At 29.7% G+C, this 23,569-nt stretch overlaps 3 protein-coding genes across 3 annotated transcripts; all 3 read left to right on the forward strand.

The window, feature by feature from the left end:
* The first annotated feature begins 732 nt into the window (after positions 1-732).
* On the forward strand, positions 733-5,200 carry LOC115237262. Its single transcript, XM_029810205.1, has 9 exons — positions 733-876; positions 1,154-1,273; positions 1,400-1,517; positions 1,960-2,227; positions 2,347-2,463; positions 2,525-2,615; positions 2,977-3,119; positions 4,837-4,969; positions 5,064-5,200. The coding sequence occupies exons 1-9, from the start codon at positions 733-735 to the stop codon at positions 5,115-5,117; spliced, it is 1,188 nt and encodes a 395-aa protein (XP_029666065.1). The 3' UTR covers positions 5,118-5,200.
* A 3,221-nt stretch (positions 5,201-8,421) lies between these two features.
* On the forward strand, positions 8,422-15,807 carry LOC115237266 (odorant receptor 4-like). Its single transcript, XM_029810209.1, has 9 exons — positions 8,422-8,584; positions 9,466-9,585; positions 9,703-9,820; positions 10,237-10,504; positions 11,945-12,064; positions 14,336-14,426; positions 14,734-14,876; positions 14,984-15,116; positions 15,213-15,807. The coding sequence occupies exons 1-9, from the start codon at positions 8,441-8,443 to the stop codon at positions 15,264-15,266; spliced, it is 1,191 nt and encodes a 396-aa protein (XP_029666069.1). The 5' UTR covers positions 8,422-8,440; the 3' UTR covers positions 15,267-15,807.
* Positions 15,808-20,739: 4,932 nt separating this feature from the next.
* LOC115237270 lies at positions 20,740-22,960 on the forward strand. The gene is made up of 5 exons (XM_029810213.1): positions 20,740-20,883; positions 21,733-21,852; positions 21,970-22,087; positions 22,248-22,515; positions 22,646-22,960. Exons 1-5 carry the CDS (start codon positions 20,740-20,742, stop codon positions 22,779-22,781), a joined length of 786 nt encoding a protein of 261 aa, XP_029666073.1. The 3' UTR covers positions 22,782-22,960.
* Positions 22,961-23,569: the final 609 nt, after the last annotated feature.

Raw genomic sequence — 23,569 nt, forward strand, 5'->3', positions numbered from 1 at the left:
AGCAAAATGAATAATATATTATAAAATATTTCAAAATTTAATTTTTTACAAATGTATACAGAATTAACATGTATATTTTCAAACGAGTATAATAATATCAATTTCTGCTTTATATATGAAGCGGTAAGTGATACACATGTATTACAAGAGATCTAATATGCAATAAATGTAGATATAAAGTAATATAAAAGAATACATGTGTGTTTTAATTAAAAGCAACAATTATTCAGTTTCGCTTATTTCAAAAGGTAGAATGAATTACAGTTCGGTACCTTATATATTGACGGCGAAATAGCTAATTTATCAGCATACTTAAAGCGAATCGACTCTGTTCCTTTAGAAAGACGAACTCCTTCCACGAGCGCACGCACAAGAATGAAGCACATGAAACTGCGTTACTCGAACAAAGAGCGATTGCGCTTGCGCCGACATCGATCGATAGGGTACGTAATGAATGTGTTTGTCTATGTGAAATACTCATTTCTTAAATTTCCATCCATGTGAAATTAATCGCCTAATCGTCTCATCTCACAAAATGGTTAAATTAAAAGTGCTTTGTTTCCACAATATTTTGTGCAATTTGATATCTATCATGAATTAAATAATTTATGACAGAATTTATTCGAAAGATACGGTAAGAGTTCAAGAACACTATTTGAGGAAGAAAAAAAAGGGGATAGAGGCGAATTTCTATTAATTTCTCCGCAGTCCAGTTTCTATGCTCGCACAGTAATGATCTCCATTGAGACTCAACATTTTAATTTCAATCGGACTCTCCTACTCGCAATCGGTTTATGGCCACATCAGAAATCAAAATTTGGTCGACTTCAGACAACTTTGTGTTTTGGTATTCTGACAAGCTATGTTATATTCCAGGTATGTCCATGCTTTTATTCATATTATTATAGAATATGCATTACAAACATTATTACTAATTATAACAAACGCTCACTTTTATCAAAATTTTCAAATATAATCAATTTATATTTAATTATTAATAATAGAATATATTGCAAATGGAATAGATAATTATTAAAGTTTCATTATATTACTATATATTATTACATACATTACAAAGAAAATTATTATTTTGATCTGCATAAAAAATAATGATTTCCTTATGCAATATTTTCAATAAATTGGATCATTGAAGTTCACAGCGTTGATAACAAGAAAATGTACTGCTGATCTTATCATCAAAATTTTTTCTTCCGCAACATTCTTTTGTTTTTATATAATTAAGTACAATATGTTCTGGATTAACACTCATCATGTAAGTTAATTGTTTACCAATTTGTATAAATCAATATTCCAAAAATCAATATTCCAAATAAATTTTTATATATCACAACCTTTTCCAATTTTTTCAAAACATTGTTAAATATTGTTGTAATGGTAGGTGAGAAATTTGTTGGAGCAACTACAGTTTATCTGTAACGAATTAAAAGACAAAAACGAATTTGCAATCATTAAAAAGTATGGAAATAACGCAAAACTTTGTACAGCCATAAGTTCATGTAAGATAGTATTTCTTGCCAACTATACTATATATCATAAAATTTATCAGATACTAACCGTGAAAAAAGTTAAATATATAGATTAGTCTGATCAACTATATTTTGACTCCTAGCTTAAATATTATACGTTTCCACCAAAATTATAATAGTAAATTTATAAAAACTTGCATGGTAAAAAGCATGTTGACGTGCCTGTGCATAATTTTTACAATATATATATATATATATATATATATATATACAACATGTTTATTATTTATTAATAGCATATTGCAAATATACAATATTACAGTTAACATTCTGCAAAAATATCAGGGTGGAAAGATGTGATCGAAGAATAGCAAAATTTGAGAAAGAGAGAGAGAGAGAATTATGCATAAATAACATATATCATATAATAAAAAAAGCAATGTTTACAATTATTTCATTTAAATGTTTGTAGTGTTCGCCATATGCAGTACATTTTCTCTTATTTTACTGCCAATTTGGCCACAGATCTTTAGTACTGTCTTGCACATAAACGAGTCTCGAATACAGAGTCAGGCAATACAAATCACAACTGAATACTTCGTCGATCAAGAAAAATATTTCTATTTAATTTTACTGCATACAAACACGGTTATTTGTATTGGGGCGACTACGTTGACAGCGACGGGAACAATGCTCTTAGGATGCGCCATACACGCCTGTGGATTGTTTAGAGTTGCAAGGTAAAGAAATAAATGGACATAAAATGTATAACTGTTAATAAAATCTTCAATTACTTTTTGTTTTTATTTGTCAATACAATTTTGGGAGAACATATTTACAGCAGACAAATTAATCATAGTTATCGTATGGAACAAATAATGACAATCAAAATGCTCCAAAATACTAACTTGAAGAATAGGATTATGATATGTAATAAAATATTTTACGCCGTCAAAATCCATCGCAAGGCTTTGAAGTTGGTATGCGTGTGATAACAATAATGTAACACTTGTAATAACATCTTGTTTTTTTTAAAGGTTTACCGACATATTGATATCTAGTTTTGAAGGATCGTTTTTACTATTAATAACAGTTAGTGTGATTTGTTTGAGCCTGAATATTTATGCAGTAAGTATTTCTTTCGTGTTCTAAAAACATATTTCTAAGAGAGATGCATGGATTATTATGCATCTAATAATAACCAAAATTTAACCAATTTATTGATAAAAAATATAAAAAATAGTATAATATATTATTAATTATATAATGTATAATCTTAATTAATAATATGCATACCAAATCGTGTTAATTATAAAATCATAAAATATTTAAAAACAGGAAAATCTCAATATAAAAATTGGTTTTTTTTCTTGTACTTCTTGCCTATATTTTTTTGGAGTTTATATATACTTATCTTGTAATAAGTAAATGAGCATATGAAATTGTGTTGGACAATTGAAATATGTTAATCACAATTAAGATATTTTAGGTTTATCGGAATGCATTGCTTGGAAATGAGGAAGCTATTTTATTACACTTTATAGTTATATCTGTCATGCTTTTATATTCGTTTATAGCTAACTATGCCGGGCAAGAAATTACAAATCACAACAATCACGTATACTTCACAGCGTAAGAAACAATTTTATGTGTATTTGCAATTGTAGGGGAAAGTAGGGTAAAACCGGGTATTTTTTAGGGTTTGTCCTCCTACAAAAAATCTGAAAGTAAAAAAAATTTTGCCGACCGTTTGTAGTCTTTAGTGAATCTTAAACTATGAGAAAATAAGGCCAGTCGCTGAAAAAAAAATTTTTTATTACCAAGAATAACAAGATTTTGTGGAGAAGTCAAAGTACCCGGTTTTGTTCTACTGGTAGGGTCAAACCAGGTACTCATTTGAAAATATGCAAAACATTGTGTAATTACAAAATCTAGATTTATTTTAATCAAGATACAACATAAAGATGTATTCTATTGACAACAATCACAAATAAGGATATCCTCTTGCTCGACATTGCTGCAGGACTTCCTTTTTTAACTTTTTAACTTTAGGGGTCTTAAAAAGCTTTTTTTTTTAGTGGTTTCTTTTTCTGAGCGTTAATTTTCGTTTTCAACTGCTTTCTGTAAAGACACAAAGTCAAAATAACAGTTCTTCTTCTTTTCATTATACGAGATGTATAAATACCCGGTTTTGTATATTCCGGCATACAAAGTATCAAAACTAATATGATATACTCTCTAATATGTACAGAATGCAATGTACGTCGTTTAAAAAGTGAATTTGACGTAACCAGTGACTAAAAAATGACGTTATAATGCCGACACCTTGCTACCTGGGAACAGATGCTCTATATAGAAAAAATGCACAACGACTCGATTCTTGCCTCGATATCGATCTTTTTGGGCTAAAAACTTTGAACTTATATTAAAAAAGAAATATTGTGTGCACAGGGGCACGGTTTGTTTTAAAATAATGATGGCGCCAATCTACAACTAATAACACAAGTTAGCCATAGATAGCAGCATTTATTATGAAAAAACAGGGGTACCCGGTTTGACCCGCCAATCCGGTTTTACCCAACTTTCCCCTATATACATTAAGGAGGCATATCTAATTGAAACCTCGAAATATGAATACATTTTCTAAATTTTTTTTGCAGAGCAACGACTTGATAAAAATTTTTAATTTTTTTACGGTATTAATACAATATTATTAACTACTTAAATAAAAATTTCCACCTTAGAAAAAAAATTTTTTGTAAAGTTATAAGAATATTTGCAGAGTTCCTCCAAATTTTAGGTGGCTGCACGGTGTGCATGAAAACGTTCATAGATCATATCTGAAATAAAAAATATAAGCTTTTTTTATTAAACATATTAATAGCTATCTGCTATCCAAGCATTATTCAAAATTTTCAAAAATAAAAAAATGGCGGCGTGTTGATAAAAAACTCCGTTTTTTTCTTAAATGTCCATCTGTCTTTGTTTATAACAAAAAAATGGGTAATTGGATTCAAGAAAGGTTTCGTTAGCAGATGCGGAATCTTATTAGGAACTCGCATGCAAAATTTGAAGTCAATCCGTCGAACTTAGCTCGAGTTTTCATGCATACAATGCATGAGAACATAAGTTTAAAAATATTCGTATAACTTCGAAAAAAAAATTCTTTTAAGCTGAACATTTTCGTTTAAGTAGTTAATAATATCGTATTAATATAATAAAAAAATTAAAAATTTTTATCAAGTCGTTGCGCTGCGAAAAAATCTAGAAAATGTACTTATTTTTAGAAGGTTTAAACGGGTATGCCCCCTTAATATATGTATATGTACATTTATCATATTTATCAAAGGTACAATATTCAATGGTATATGGCACCATTACATGCACAGAAAATGATACTTTTTATTTTGCGAAGAGGCAATCAAGCTTCCAATTTAAATGTTGCCGGACTGTTTGTACCATCACTAGAAAGTTTCGCCATGGTAAGAATTACTACCTGTCATAAATTGAAATATTTACAGCACTTTTAATATGTTTCATGTTGCAAATTGTAAGAGGTGTATTTCATTATTACAGCTAACAAAAGCATCGATGTCTTATTTCACCGTTTTATATTCTATGCAACAATGATACGAAGACATATTATCTGAAAAATCGGCCAGAAAATATTTTTTAAAATAATAAAATGTGAAATATTAAAATGTGTGTGTGTGCGTCACTTTAATAAATTCCGCATAAATTAAATTATACCCTCCGATAAGAGAGAGCGTTTTGTTTTCTGACTATTGCACTGTTTAGATAATTAAGAAATAGCAAATTCACCAATATTTTTTTCCGGTAGTGGATATCTATTTTGTATTATGAAATATGTACTGTTATGTTCTGCCGATTCCACGATTTTTTTCTTCCGCGACATTGCGGCAGTGATTGTCGATTGGCAATAAAAATAAGTCATTCGGTAAATAGAACATCTTGCATCATATAACTTTTTAAACATTCATTTCATCATTTATCAGTAAAAATATCTATGAGTAACCGCGAGAAAAACAAAAGAAATTACGCCGGTCTTTTCTAAGCAAAAAAAGTTAATTACGATTGTCGATTGGCAATAAAAATAAGTCATTCGGTAAATAGAACATCTTGCATCATATAACTCTTTAAACATTTCATCATTTATCAGTAAAAATATCTATGAGTAACCGCGAGAAAAACAAAAGAAATTACGCTGGTCTTTTCTAAGCAAAAAAAGTTAATTACAAAAATTAAGGTATCAGTAGATATTTCCTATGGTAAAATTTTCCAAAGCGAAAGAACGGAGAAACAGCGAAAAGATGATGAAATTATCTTATGAAAGATCTAATAAAAATTACTGCATCAATGTTGATAAAAATCATAGAAAAATAAAACTTTTACTATTCATCTCAGAATCATGTGCGCGAAAGTTCGACGGAAAATATTCAACGGATTAACCAATATCAGACTCACCATCGCGAGTAAAAACGTGAAAAGTAGGAAAACCCTACCGAATGAGGATTGATTCTCTGATTGACACTCTGATACAACATTTAATTCGTTAAAATTTTGGAGAATCCCAACTTCTGTCTTGGAGGATCCCTATCTCTAAAAAAATTAGAGTGAACGGAAACTTGCAGGACTCGGATTATCATTTTTTTGCAGTTTACTTGTATTCACATCGTAGTGCGTGACCGAGTTTTTACCAGTGTTTTCACTCGTCATCCAGAGCTGCGAACCAAATACGACATCACACAACGAGACACAGAGCGACTCAGACCATGAAAAACTCGCCAGCCCCTCACTTCCGAAATAGCAGTTAAAAGTAAGTCATGACAATTTAATTTTTATTATATACATAAAATTCACGACCGAATTAGATTATAACTTTATTGACATTGCATTGGTTCCTTAGTAGAAACCATCTCGGCTAAGCGTTTAAATCTGCGAGCAAAATGTATCAAAAAACGTGTTAATCGCAGGATTCGGAAGGTGTTGGCTCGGGCTGCCACGGATTCCGATATCATAATAGATAACAAGCGATATTAAATAGACGATAAGTCACTACAAACACATACGCACGAATCCGAGTCTACTGTCCTACTTTCCCCTCTCCATTTTTCTCCTAATTATTCTCCTGAACGTTCTTCTCTTCCTCCTGAATTGCATCAATTTTCCCCGAGATCATTTTCTTCCCTATACACAATAGTCCTCGGCAATCATCCTTCACCCCCTCTTTCCTCCCTTCAGCCTTCCGAATCGGATAATTTCGAGAAAGCGATCCAAGATTTCATACACGAACTTCCTTGAAGAAAAATTGTCCGATCATGAATAACAGCGCGATCGGAACAATCTCTTTACGAATTTCCTCATCCGATGACCCCTTTTTCCACACGCTTTTACACTTCACATTTTTGATATTTTTATTTACTGAAAGATAATCACATATTATATTAACCAGCCAGAAATCTAATCTTAACAATAGAGCCTTTCCTTAATCACTCTCACTGATGTTCCCCGAACTTATGTAACACTCGTGGAAAGATAAACTCAACCACACACAAACACACACACTCACACTATTAATATCCCAGGTAGCAAGGTGTCGTTATTATAACGTCATTTTTTAGTCACTGGTTACGTCAAATTCACTTTTGAAACGACGTAAAAGTGACGTTAGAATGACGGTCCTAAGTCACAGACCGTTGACGTCATATCTATGACGATAAAATGACGAAATTTCTCTAATATAAGATAACGTATAAAATTGGTGAACTTTGGCTACATCTCGAAATTTTGCGTTCTTTCAATTGTACAAATCCATATGATTTTTACCTCTTTATCAAATAGAATAATAAACATAGAATTATTATAGAATATGACGACACCTTGCTACCTGGATATTTTCTTCTTGTATATATAAAAACATGTATTCAAGGCTTCATTTATTTTACTAATGAATAAAATTATATTTTTATTTAATTAATCAGACATTTCTTAATTCCTCTATCGTTCCCAGTACGAAGATCGCACTTGGTCCCATCCGGCGTTGAAAAAGATTAAATTTTTTGACCGAAAAGAGACCACCGAGCGTACTTCCGAATAAACAGCGTAATAGCGACCCAAATGGTTTACCTGATTTTCGGATCTGCGAGTTTGTTCGACCCGATTCCTACATCGCGTGGTCTGATTTCGGGATAATTAAGATAGTTGATGAATGATATATTATATAATATTTTGCATTTTTTTTACAAATGTATACAGAATTAGCATGTATATTTTCAAACGAGCATAATATCAATTTCTATTTCATATAAAGAAGTAAGCGATATAATACAAGAGATCTAATTTGCATTAAATGTAGATAGAATATGAAATAATAAAACACATGTATGTGTGTTTTAATTAAAAGCAACAATTATACAGTTTCGCTTATTATAAAATGTAGAAAACACTGAATCACAGTTTGTACCTTATATATTGATGGCAATAGTTTTATAGCTAATTTGCCAGCACATGTAAAGCGGATCGACTCTGTTCCTTTAGACTTTAGAAAGACAAACTCCTTCCACGAGCGCACGCACAAGAATGAAGCACATAAAACCCTGTTCCTTGAAAAAAGAGCGATCGCGCTTGCGCCGATCGATAAGGTACCTGATGAATGTATGTTTCTCTGTGTGAAATACTCATTTCTTAAATTTCCTTCTATGTAAAATTGATCGCTTAATCACCACTTCACAAAATTGTTAAATTGAAAAAGTTTTGTTTCCACATTATTTTGTGCAGTTTGATATTTATCATGAATTAGATAATTTATGACAAAATTTATTCTAAAAATACGGTAAGAGTTCAAGAATACTTTATTTGAAGAAGAAAAAGGAGGGGATAGAGGCGAATCTTTATTAATTTCTCCGCAGTTCAGTTCCTATGCTCGCACAGTAATGATCTGCGTTGAGACGCAACATTTTAATCTTAATCGGTTCCTGCTACTTGCAATCGGCTTATGGCCGTATCAAAGATCAAAATTTAGTCAACTTCAAGCAACTTTATGTTTTGGTATTTTGACAAGCTTTGTTGTATTCCAGGTATGTCCATATTTTTATTCATATTATTGTAGAATATGCATTACAAAAATTATCACTAATTATATGAAGGGCAGTTTAATATAAACCGAATTTTTTCCATAACTTTTTATTCAATTAAAATATTTCCAACGCATACCCAAGTAATTTTTCTATAGAATTTTCGCTTACATCTAAACATTTTTGCTACCGAATTGGCAGTTTTCTTATTCCCGTGTCATAAAAAGTAGGGGGATATATTCAAAGCCAACGAATTGCGCACGAATTTATCCACCTTAACATTATTGTTAAATCGTTGTCCTTCAAACGCCTTTTTCAGTGGCCCAAACAAATGATTATCACAAGAGAATAAATCGGGGCTGTAAGGGGGATGTTCAATAGTGGTCCAGTGCAATTGAACCAATTTCTTTTGGATTATGGCGGCGATATGAGGCCTAGCGTTGTCGTGCAGAAGCAACGTTTTTGTTTGTACGCAATTGGCTTCAGATATGTCCCACTGCTTTTTATGACACGGGAATAAAAGAACAATCCGGTGGCAAAAGTGCTTAGATGTTAGTAGAAACTATGTAGAAAAATGACTCGTGCATTGGAATTATTTTGATCAAATAAAAAGTATTGGAAAAAGTTCGGTTTATATTTGACTGCCTATCATAGAAAACGCTCATTTTTATGCAATTACAAAACATGATCAAATTATATTTAATTATTGATAATAGAATATATTTCAACTGCAACACATAATTGTTAAAGTTTTATTATTATTACCTTTTATTATTACGTTATTATATATTATTGCATATTATACAAAGCAAATTATCATTTTGATCTATGTAAAGAAAAATGATTTTGTTATGCAACATTTTCAATAAATTGATTGGTTGAAGCTTACAGCGCTTATAACTACAAAATGCACTGTTGATTTTATCATCAAAGTTTTCTCTACCGCATTAGTCTTTAATTTCTACGTAATTATATACAGCATGTTCTGGATTAACACTCATCATGTAAGTTAATTGTTTACTAACTTGTATAAATCAATATTCCAAAAACAAATAAATTTTTATATATCACAACCTTTTGCAACTTTTTCAAAACAACGTTAAATATTGCTGTGATGGTAGGTGAGAAATTTGTTGGAGCAATTACACTGCATCTGTAATAACCTAAAAGATGAAAACGAACTTGCTATCTTTAAAAAGTATGAAAATAACATAAGACGTTGTACAGTTATATTTACATGTAAGACAGTATTTCTTATCGATTATCTACATGTCATTAAGTTGAGCATATTCAAATCGTGAGACAAATTAAATATTTAAATTAGACTGATTAACTAATTTGTGAATCTCAGCTTAAACATAATTATCACATTTTTCCACCAGAATAAAAAATTATAAAACTTTTGCATGGCGAAAAGCATGTCTACATACATATGTATGTATATTTTTAATATATGTACATATAATATGTTATTCTTAATTTTTATTATCATATGGAGAAAAAAAAACAAAACTTTAAAATCAAGAAAAAAGTCAGAGCAGAAGAGTGATTTAAGAATAGCAAAATTTGAATGAGAAAGAGGATTATGTATAAGTAATACATTATAAAACATAAAAAGAGCAACTTGTATAACAATTTTCTTTAAATGTTCTTAGCGTTCGCCATATGCTGTGTATTTATTTTTACTTTACTGCCTATTTGGCCACAGATCCTTGGTACTATCTTGTACATAAACGAGTCTCAACTACAGAGTCACACAATACAAATCGTGACAGAATATTTTGTCGATCAAGAAAAATATTACTATTTAATTTTACTGCATACAGACGCAGTTTTTTGTATTGGAGCGACTACATTGACAGCGATAGGAACAATGCTCTTAGGATGCGCCATACACGCATGTGGAATATTTAAACTTGCAAGGTGAATAATGAAGTTAGAAATGGACATGATATGTATGACTACAAACAATATCTTTAAAAAAAAAATTTTTTAGTTAAAAAATACAAAGCATATAACTACAAAATGCACTGTTGATTTTATCCTCAAAGTTTTCTCTACCGCAATAGTCTATAATTTCCACGTAATTATATACAGCATGTTCTGGATTAACACTCATCATGTAAGTTAATTGTTTACTAACTTGTATGAATCAATGTTCCAAAAACAAATAAATTTTTATATATCACAACCTTTTGCAACTTTTTCAAAACAACATTAAATATTGCTGTGATGGTAGGTGAGAAATTTGTTGGAGCAATTACACTGCATCTGTAATAACCTAAAAGATGAAAACGAACTTGCTATCTTTAAAAAGTATGAAAATAACATAAGACGTTGTACAGTTATATTTACATGTAAGACAGTATTTCTTATCGATTATCTACATGTCATTAAGTTGAGCATATTCAAATTGTGAGACAAATTAAATATTTAAATTAGACTGATTAACTAATTTGTGAATCTCAGCTTAAACTAAATTATCACATTTTTCCACCAGAATAAAAAATTATAAAACTTATATATGTATAATATGTTACTCTTAATTTTTATTATCATGTGAAAAGAAAAACTTTAAAGTCAAGAAAAAAATCAGAGCAGAAGAGTGATTTAAGAATAGCAAAATTTGAATGAAAAAGAGAATTATGTATAAGTAATACATTATAAAACATAAAAAGAGCAACTTGTAAAACAATTTCCTTTAAATGTTCTTAGCGTTCGCCATATGCTGTGTATTTATTGCTACTTTACTGCCTATTTGGCCACAGATCCTTGGTACTGTCTTGTACATAAACGAGTCTCAACTACAGAGTCAGACAATACAAATCGTGACAGAATATTTTGTCGATCAAGAAAAATATTACTATTTAATTTTACTGCATAAAGACGTAGTTTTTTGTATTGGAGTGACTACATCAACAGCGATAGGATCAACAGGCTTAGGATGTGCCATACACGCATGTGGAATATTTAAAATTGCAAGGTGAATAATGAAGTTAGAAATGGACACGATATGTATGACTACAATCAAAATCTTTATTTGTTTGTTTGTTTTAATTTGTTAATACAATTTTGGGAGAACTACATATTTACAGCAAATAAATTAATCATAGTTATCGTATGGAGCAAATAATGACAACCGAAATGATTAAAAACATTAACTTGAAGAATCGGATAGGAACAATGCTCTTAGGATGCGCCATACACGCATGTGGAATGTTTAAAATTGCAAGGTAAATAATGAATTTAGAAATGGACACGATATGTATGACTACAAACAAAATCTTTATTTGTTTGTTTGTTTTAATTTGTTAATACAATTTTGGGAGAACTACATATTTACAGCAAATAAATTAATCATAGTTATCGTATGGAGCAAATAATGACAACCGAAATGATTAAAAACATTAACTTGAAGAATCGGGCTATGATTTATAACAAAAAAATATTTTATGCCGTCGAAATACATTGCAAGGTTATAAAGTTGGTATGCGTATAATTGCAAGATCAAACGAGCCCACCGAGGGCGGGCAAAGTTTGATCGAAATTATATGAAAAGTCTCGTTCGAAGATGATAGTATTGTAGTCATGCTTGTCATGCTCAACATCACAACGTTTAGCTCCTAGTAAATTTGAAAATGGCGTCCCCGCCATGTTATCTCTAGGATGAGTCCTCTCCGTTTTCATATTGTTTTTTGTAACGAACTTAGAATTATTACAATATAATTTTGAAGATAATAGGGGTAGTATATATTTATTTTGGGTATTTTAAGGGTTGGGAGACTATCATCTTCGAACGAGACTTTTCATATAATTTCGATCAAACTTCGCTCGCCCTCGGTGGGCTCGTTTGATCTTGCAATTATATTGTACGTCTCGTTCTCGATGATAGTATTGTAGTGTTTTAGAGATTGTGATAATTCGTAATAATTTCTTTTATGTAATGAAAAGTAAAGGGCTAATAGATGGATCTTGTCTCTATAAGGAGATATTAATAAGGAATTACTTGGATTGAATGTGATAATAGGTTCAGTAAGAAGCGATGTAAAAAGAGGGTACCAGGGCTGGGTAGGCCATAAAGGTACTATAAGTACCCCTACCGCTTTGTCATTAATGATTTTTCTTAAAGTACGAAGGATAAGTGCGAAAGGAGGAAAAGCATAGAAGAATTTATTCTTCCAAGATCTAGTGAAAGCATCCACTGACTCTGCTTCGGGGTCAGGGAAACGAGAGTAAAATTTATTACACTTTCTATTTAATCTAGTTGCAATTGGTTCTATTGAAAAAAACTCAAATCTCTTTTCAAACTGTTCGAAAATTAATGGGGAAAGTTCCCATTCAGTATCCACGTTATTGCGTGATGCTCTGTCTGCTTGTACATTCTCTGCTGAACTAATGTATGATGCTCTCAGCCAAATTTTCCTCTCTTCGCATCATTTCCAAATTTCCCGGGCAAGTTCACTAAGATGTGGAAATTGAACACCTTCTGCCCTATTCACGTATGATATAGCTGTAGTATTGTCCAGACGAAGAAGTACTTCGCTCTGGGATAGATTTGAGGCAAAGCATTTCAATGCGAAAAAGGCAGCAAGTAACTCAAGATAATTTATATGTCTTTTCTTTTCTTCCTCATTCCAAAAACCAAATGTACTTATATCATTACAGTAACAGCCCCAACCTGATAATGAAGAATCAGAATATATTTCCATAGAGAATTTTTGGTTTCTTATTGGATTTGATCCAATTGTTGCATTTGTTTTCCACCAGTTAAGATCCTCTATCATACATTCTTTTATATAGATCTTTCCTTCATAATTACCACCATTGAATTTTAAAGCTAAAAATTATTGTCTCTCAAGTCTTTTGCAATGTATAAAGCCGTAAGCCACTGCTGAACTAGCTGCCGTTAAAATTCCTAGAAATTTTGCAAATTTTCTAATTCTATAGCTATTTCCTTTCTTAAATTCATTTGCAAATTCTATTATCTGATTTTTCTTTTTATCAGTTAAATTTAAGGTGAAATCCACTGAATTGAAGATGAAACCCAGATATTTACATTTCTGGCTAGCAACTAATAAACTTTTTTCATAATTTATTATGAATCCTAAACCATGCAGAAAATTAATAGTTTCTTTGATGTTTATTTCACATAGCTTTTTTGAATTATGAATAAAAGAAAATCGTCCAAATGTAATACTAGTAACATTCCTTCTAATCTCAGTTTATTAACTATGGGTTTCATTATTTTAGTAAAAATATATGGACTGGTACATAATCCAAACGGAAGGCACGAAAATTGAAAAAGTTTTCCCTTAAATTCAAACCTAAGAAACTTTTTATGTTTTTTATAAATAGGTACTACAAAGTAGGCATCTTTTAAGTCCAAGGAGCACATGAAATCTCCTGGAGATATTTTTATTGAGTTGTGGAGTGATGCTCAATAGCACCTTTCCGTAATAATTTGTCAATTTCTACTTGAATTTGCCTTATTTCTTCCATAGAAAGTACTTTCTCTTTCGGTAAAATTTTTTGAAATGGTTTTTCGATAAAAAGGGTTCGATATCCTTCTAAATAGCTTAACACATATTTATCTGACGTGATTTCTCTCCAACTATCTACCCAAATTTACTAGGAGCTAAACTTTGTGATGTTGAGCATGACAAGCATGACTACAATACTATCATCGAGAACGAGACATGCAATATAATAACAATTATATATATAACACTTGTAATAATCTTGTTTTTCGTAAAGGTTCATCAACGCATTGGTATCTAATTTTGAAGGCTCGTTTCTGTTATTAATAATGTTTGGTGTGATTTGTTTGAGCCTGAATATTTTTGCAGTAAGTACTTTTTTCGTGTTCTAAACACATATTTCTAAAAGGGATATGCGTATATCTAGTAATAATCAAAGTTTAATCAATTTAACAAGATAAAAATATTATAAAAGAATCATATATAAATTTAATTGATAATATGCATACCAAATCATGCTAATTATAAAACCATAAAATTTTTAAAACAAAAAATCTATATAAAGTTTTTTATACTTTTTGTCTATAACTTTTTCACAGCATATATAATTATGACTATAATCAGTAATTATTGAATTTAGGAAATATTATATGATAATCATAATCATAATTTTAGATCTTTCGCAATGCATCACTTGGAAATAAGGAAGCATTTGTATTACACTTTTTATATGTACTTGTCATATTTTTATATATGTTAGCAGCTAATTATGCCGGACAAGAAATTTTAAATTACAGTGCTCATATATACTTCATTGCGTAAGAAACAATTTGATATGTTCTGGGCAATTGCATATATATATCAGTATATAGGTACATTTCTTCTTCATTAGTAGTTTATCATTATTTATCACATTATTTCATAGATACAATGTTCGATGGTATAATGCACCATTACACGTACAAAAGATGATACTGTTGATTTTGCAAAGGGGCAGTAAAACTTTCAGCCTAAATATCGCCGGACTATTTGCAATATCATTAGAGTGTTTTGCCATGGTAAAAATAGTAGTTTGCCATAAATTGCAACATTTATAGCTTATTTAGCATGTTTCATAGTGCAATGTAAGAAACGTATGCGCTTCATTATTACAGTTAACGAAAGCATCGATGTCTTACTTCACCGTTATATATACTATGCAGCAATGATGTGAAGATACATTATCTAATGGAAATTAACCATCAAATATTACGCATATTTTCCGCATTTGAAACTATAAAATGTTATTTCAATAAAAATTGCACAAATTAAATAATACACCCAGATAACAGCTTTTTGTTTCCTGACTGTTGCACTGTTTAGATAATTAAGAAATCACAAATTCACAATTATTTTTTTTTTTTCGATAATGCATATCCATTTAATTTTTCTATTATGAAATATATGTGTGGAACGTGTATGAAAAAGTGTTGAAAAGTATGACACAAAACAAATGACACCTATTACTCTAAAGTTAATGTTACAAATGTATATAGAATTGACGTATATTTTTAAACGAGTACGATATGATATCAATTTTTGTTTCATCACTATCAATAGGTGACATATCATAAAAGATCAAATATATAAAAATGTAAATATAATATAAAATAATATAAAAACATGCATGTGTTTCAATTAAGAGAAACAATTATTGAGTTTTGCTTGTTACAAGTATAGAAAACTCTGAATCGAAATTCACGGTACCTTATATTTTGGCCGGTGACAGTTTTATAGCTTTGCCAACACACATCAGGCGGATCGACTTTGTGTTCCTATAGAAGGACAAACTACTTCCACGAGCGTACGCACAAGAATGAAGCACATGAAAGTGCGTAACTTAAAAAGAGAGCGTTTGCGCTTGCGCCGACTTCGATCGATAAGTTACCTGACGAATGTGTTGCTCTGTGTGAAATATTCATTTCTTAAATTTCCATCCATGTGATATTGATCGCCTTTTCTCACAAAATTGTTAAATTACAAGAGCTTCGTTTCCACAATATTTTGTACAATTTGGTATTTATCATGAATTACATAATTTATGACAAAATTTATTCTAAAGATACGTAAAAGTTCAAGAATCTTTAATTTGAAAAACAAAAATGAAGGGATAAAGGTAAATCTATTAATTTCTTCGCAATCCAGTTTCTATGCTCGCACAGTACTGATCTGCATTAAGATTCAACATTTTAATCTCAATCGGATCCTTCTGCTTGCTATCGGCTTATGGCCATATCAAAAATCAAAATTTGATTTGTGAAAATTCTATTTCAGACAACTTTTTGTTTTAGTATTCTGACAAGCTTTGTTATATTCCAGACATATTCATATTTTTATTTACATCATCATATTAACATCATTTCTAATTATAGTACAAACGCACACTTTTATCAAAATTTTTATATATGATCAAATTAAATTTAATTATTGATAATAAAATATATTATAACTGCAACACATAATTATTACAGTTTCATTACATTATTATATATTATTGCATATATTACAAAGCAAATTATCATTTTGATCTGCTTAAAGAGAAATGATTTTCTTATGCAACATTTTTAATAAATTAATTGGTTGAAGCTTACAGCGCTGGTAACCGCTAAAAATGCACGCTTGACTTTATCATCAAAATTTTATCTACCACAATATTCTTTAGTTTCTACATAATTAACAACAACATGTTCTGGATTAACACTCATCATGTAAGATAATTGTTTAAATCTTGTATAAATTAATATCTTGTCAAATAAATCAATACTTTCTAAAATAAATAAATTTTTATATATCGCAATTTTTTCCAACTTTTTCAAAACAATTTAAATATTGTTGTAACGATAGAAGAGAAATTTGTTGGAGCAACTACAGTGTGTCTGTAATGAGTTAAAGGATGAAAACAAACTTGCCATCTTTAAAATGTATGGAAATAACACAAAACGTTGTACAGCTATATTTACATGTAAGTATCTCTTACCAACTACTATACTGGTCTTTTCAATAACTATTACCACCTCAAATATCTTCGAATCTATAAGATCCAGAAGAAGATTCGCGTAACTGTAAAATTGCACGGTGCGAAGGAAGCTATCATACGGCGCCAATAATTTTTGTCCAGGTGGAAACCATTCGGAGATTTCAAAGTTACCTCCATTTTTTTAAATGGCATGCTATATTTTTTTTATTTTTGGTATAATAGCGGATGTACAGACAATTTTAACGACCTATAATCCAAAATCATTCAGCATTAAATAAAGGAGTAACATAATGATTCTTACGTCATAAGAGATGCTCGAAGTGATGTCCGTTTCCATCGGTGCAACACTACAATCGTTGATTTCCTGAAGCACATACACTTCTTAACACTTCGGGAGGAATATTAAATGATATTGTATACCAGGAAATGGCGAACACAGCGGAAAATATGAAGCAACGAATTATTGCAGCATGTGCAACAATCGGTCCGGAAATATTAAAAAGTGTACATGCTTCATGGAATTCAACGATTGCAATGTTGCATCGATCCAAATGGACATCACTTCGAGCATCTCATATAACGTAAGAATCATTGTTTTACTTCTTTATTTGATATATTATAGATTGTTGAAATCGTCTAAACATTCACTATTATCAAAAATAAAAAAATATATGATAACCCCCTTCGTACCGTGCAATTTTGGTTACACAGATCTTCTCTGGACTTTACAGATTCGAAGATATTTAAGGTGGTAATAGTTATTGCTCCGCCCGGTATGTCATGAAATTGAGAATATTCCAATCGAGAGAAAAGTTAAATATTTAAATTAGTCTGATTAATTATATTTTGACTCTTAGCTTAAATATTGCACCTTTCCATCAAAATAATTAAAGATATAAAACTTGTATGGTTAAAAACATATTGACATACCTATGTGTAATTTCTACAATTTATATATACATATACAAGATGTTTACTATTTAATAGTAGCATAGTGAAAATATATCATAGTCAACATTCTGCAAAAATATCAGAGCAAAAAAGTTATTAAAAAATGGCAAAATTTAAGAGAGAGATTATTATAGAATTATGCATAAATAACATACGTTATAAAATATAAAAAAGCAATTTTAAAATTATTTTATTTAAATGTTTATAGTGTTTGCCATATATTATACATTTTTTCATATTTTCCTGCCAATTTGGCCACATATCCGTAATACTGTTCTGCACATAAACAAATCTCGAATACAGAATCAGGCAATACAAACCACGACTGATTGTGAGTACTTTATCAAGCAAGAAAAATATTTCTATTTGGTTTTACTGCATACGAACGCAGTATTTTGAATTGGGTCGATTATATTGACAACGACGAAAACGATGCTTTTGGGATGCATCATATACTGTGGACTATTCACTATTGCAAGATAAATAATGAAATTAGAAAAAAACTTGAAATGTATGACTGTAAACAAAACTTTTTTGTTTGATTGTTTTAATTTGTTAATATAATTTTGAGAGAATTATATATTTATAACAGACAAATTAATCATAAAGAATGTATGGAGCAAGCAATGACGAACAAAATGCTCAAAAATATTAACTTGAAGAATCAGACAATGTTTTATAAAAAAAGTATTTTATGCTGTCGAAATCCATCGCAAAGCTATGAAATTGTTATGCATGCGATAACAATTATATAGTATGTGTAATAACATTTCATTTTTTATAAAAATTCACCGACTTTATTATTTAGTTTTGAAGGCTTGCTTTTGTTAATAACGGTAATTGTAATTTTTCTGAGCCTGAATGTATTTGCAAAAAGTGTTTTTTTCTTCGTGTTCTAAAAACATATTTCTAAAAAAGATATGCATGTATCTAACAATAACAAAAATTTATACAATTCATAAATAAAAAAAGATATGATAAAAAGATAAGATATAAATTTAATTAATAATATACATACCAATTCGTGTTAATTATAATAACATAAAATTTTAGAAAACAAAGATATAACAATATAAAAATTGTTTTTTTTGTATTTCTTGTTTATAACTCTTTTATAGCATAATTATGACTACACTAAGTAATTGTTAAATACATAAGAAATATGTTGAACACAACAGATTTTAAGCTCTTCGTATGGCATCACTTGAAAATTAAAAAGCATTTTTATTACACCTGTTTTTTGTATTTGTCCTGTATTTATATATGTTTTTAACTAATTATGTCAATCAAAAGGTTACAAATTACAGTAATCATGTATACTCCACCACGCAAGAAACAATTTTATGTATTGTTAATATATCAATTGCATATATATAAGTATATAAAATACATATCTTTCTCATTAATAGTTTATCATTATTTATCACATTATTTTATAAATACATTACAATGTTCGATGGTATATGGCATCATTACATGCATAGAAAATGATACACGTTATTTTGCAAAAAAGCAGCAAAATTTTCAACGTAAATATCGCCGGAATGTTTGTAATATCTTTACAGTGTTTCACGGTAAGAATATTGCATAATATAAACTGCGATATTTATAGCTTACATGTTCCATATAATGCAATGTTAAAAACGTTATTTATCATTCATTTTTATTACAGTTAACAAAAGCATCGATGTCTTATTTTATGTATTCTACCCAGCAATGATACGAAGATACACTATCGATAACAGAAATCGTTCAGAAAATATTTTCCAGTTTGAAAAAGTGTATTATGATTTTAATACATTTTGCATAAATTAAATAATATACCCTGATAACAGCGTTTTGTTTTTTGACTGTTGCACTGTTTAGACAATTAAGAAATCGCAAATTCACAATAATTTATTTTCCTATAATGGATACATATTTTATATTATGAAATATGTACGTCAAGTGAGAAATGTTCTGAGAAAGTATGAAACAATACGAATGATATGTTATAGAATATTTAAAGTTAATTTTTCTACAAATGTATACAGAATTACCGTGTATATTTTCAAACAAGTAAAATAATATTAATATCTGCTTCATATAAAGCGGTAAGTAATATATTACAAGAGATCTAATATGCATTAAATATAGATAAAATATGAAATAATGAAACACATGTATATGTGTTTTAATTAAAAGCAACAATTATACAGTTTCGCTTATTATAAAATGTAGAAAACACTGAATCACAGTTTGTACCTTATATATTGATGGCAATAGTTTTATAGCTAATTTGCCAGCACATGTAAAGCGGATCGACTCTGTTCCTTTAGACTTTAGAAAGACAAACTCCTTCCACGAGCGCACGCACAAGAATGAAGCACATAAAACCCTGTTCCTTGAAAAAAGAGCGATCGCGCTTGCGCCGATCGATAAGGTACCTGATGAATGTATGTTTCTCTGTGTGAAATACTCATTTCTTAAATTTCCTTTCATGTAAAATTGATCGCTTCATCACCACTTCACAAAATTGTTAAATTAAAAAAAGTTTCGTTTCCACATTATTTTGTGCAGTTTGATATTTATCATGTATTAGATAATTTATGACAAAATTTATTCTAAAAATACGGTAAGAGTTGAAGAATACTTTATTTGAAGAAGAGAAAGGAGGGGATAGAGGCAAATCTTTATCAATTTCTCCGCAGTCCAGTTCCTATGCTCGCACAGTAATGATTTGCGTTGAGACTCAACATTTTGATCTTAATCGGATCCTGCTACTTGCAATCGGCTTATGGCCGTATCAAAACTCAAAATTTAGTCAACTTCAGGCCATTTTGTGTTTTGGTATTTTGACAAGTTTTGTTGTATTTCAGGTATGTCCATATTTTTATTCATATTATTCTAGAATATGCATTACAAAAATTATCACTAATTATATGAAGGGCAGTTTAATATAAACCGAATTTCTTCAATAACTTTTTATTCAATTAAAATATTTCCAACCCATATTCAAGTCATTTTTCTACGGAATTTCCGCTTATATCTAAACATTTTTGCCACCGGGTTGGCAGTTTTTTGATTCCCGTGTCATAAAAAGTAGGGGGACATATTCAAAGCCAACGATTTGCGCACGAATTCATCCAACTTAACATTATTGTTGAATCGTTGTCCTTTGGATGTCTTTTTCAGTGGCCCGAACAAATGATAATCACAAGGGGATAAATCGGGGCTGTAGGGGGATGTGAATGCAATTGAGCCAATTTCTCTTGAGTTATGGCGGCGATGTGAGGCTTAGCGTTGTCGTGCAGAAACAACATTTTTTTTTGTACGCAATTGGTTTCGGATATGTCCCACTACTGTTTATGACACGAGAATAAAAGAACTATCAATCCGGTGGCAAAAGTGCTTAGATGTTAGTAGAATTTATGTAGAAAAATGACTCGTGCATTGGGATTACTTTGATCAAATAAAAAGTATTGCAAAAAGTTCGGTTTATATTTGACTGCCTATCATAGAAAACGCTCACTTTTATGCAATTACAAAACATGATCAAATTATATTTAATTATTGATAGTAGAATATATTTCAACTGCAACACATAATTATTAAAGTTTTATTATTACGTTATTATATATTATTATACAAAGCAGATTATCATTTTGATCTGTGTAAAGAAAAATGATTTTGTTATGCAACATTTTCAATAAATTGATTTGTTGAAGCTTACAGCGCTTATAACTACAAAATGCACTGTTGATTTTATCATCAAAGTTTTTTCTTCCACAATATTCTTTAATATCTACGTAATTGTGTACACCATGTTTTGGATTAACACCCATCACGTAAGTTAATTTTTTACCAATTTGTATGAATCAATATTCCAAAAACAAATAAATTTTTATATATCACAACCTTTTGCAACTTTTTCAAAACAACGTTAAATATTGCTGTGATAGTAGGTGAGAAATTTGTTGGAGCAACTACACTGCATCTGTAATGATCTAAAAGATGAAAACGAACTTACCATCTTTAAAAAGTATAAAGATAACACAAGACGTTATACAGTTATAATTACATGTAAGACGGTATTTCTTATCGACTATGTTTATGTCATTAAGTTGAGCATATTCAAATCGTGAGACAAATTAAATATTTAGATTAGACTGATTAACTAATTTGTGATTTATAAAACATAAAAAGAGCAACTTGTATAACAATTTCCTTTAAATGTTTTTAGCATTCGCCATATGCTGTGTATTTATTCTTACTGTACTGCCTATTTGGCCACAAATCCTTGGTACTGTCTTGTACATAAACGAGTCTCAACTACAGAGTCAGACAATACAAATCGTGACTGAATATTTTGTCGATCAAGAAAAATATTACTATTTAATTTTACTGCATACAGACGCAGTTTTTTGTATTGGAGTGACTACATTGACAGCGATAGGAACAATGCTCTTAGGATGCGCCATACACGCATGTGGAATATTTAAACTTGCAAGGTGAATAATGAAGTTAGAAATGGACATGATATGTATGACTACAAACAATATCTTTATTTGTTTGTTTGTTTTAATTTGTTAATACAATTTTGGGAGAACTACATATTTACAGCAAATAAATTAATCATAGTTATCGTATGGAGCAAATAATGACGACCGAAATGCTTAAAAACATTAACTTGAAGAATCGAGCTATGATTTATAACAAAAAAATATTCAATGCCGTCGAAATACATTGCAAGGCTATAAAGTTGGTATGCGTATAACAATTATATGTATAACACTTGTAATAATTTTGTTTTTCGTAAAGGTTCATCAATGTATTGCTATCTAATTTTGAAGGCTCGTTTCTGTTATTAATAATTTATAGTGTGATTTGTTTGAGCCTGAGTATTTATGCAGTAAGTACTTTTTTCGTGTTTTAGAAACATTTTTAAGAGGGATATGCATGTATCTAATAATAACCAAAAATTTAAACAAGATAAATTTATAGATAAGTGATATTATAAAAAAATAATATATAATCTTAATTAATAATGTGCATAACAAATCGTGCTAATTATAAAATTATAAAATATTTAAAAACAGGATAATTTCAACATTAAAAAGACTTTTTTTTCTTGTATTTCTTGTCTATATTCTTTTTATATATTTATTATACATACCTAGACTATAATGAATAATTGCTCGTACGAAATTGTGTTAAACACAATTACGATATTTTAGGTGTACTGGAATGCAACGCATGGAACTAAGAATGCTATTTTACTTTATTTTGTGGAAATAATTGGCATTTTTTTATGGTTGTTTGTATTTAATTACGTTGGAGAAATGCTTTTCAGTCATAATAATTATATATACTCCACCACGTAAGAAACAATTTTATGTGTTGTTTGCAATTATATATACATAATTTAAACAAGATAAATTTATAGATAAGTGATATTATAAAAAAATAATATATAATCTTAATTAATAATGTGCATAACAAATCGTGCTAATTATAAAATTATAAAATATTTAAAAAAAAAAATGATACTTTTTATTTTACAAA

The sequence above is a fragment of the Formica exsecta genome, unplaced genomic scaffold (genome assembly GCF_003651465.1).
Source record: "Formica exsecta isolate Colony F162 unplaced genomic scaffold, ASM365146v1 scaffold283, whole genome shotgun sequence".
NCBI lineage: Eukaryota > Metazoa > Arthropoda > Insecta > Hymenoptera > Formicidae > Formica > Formica exsecta.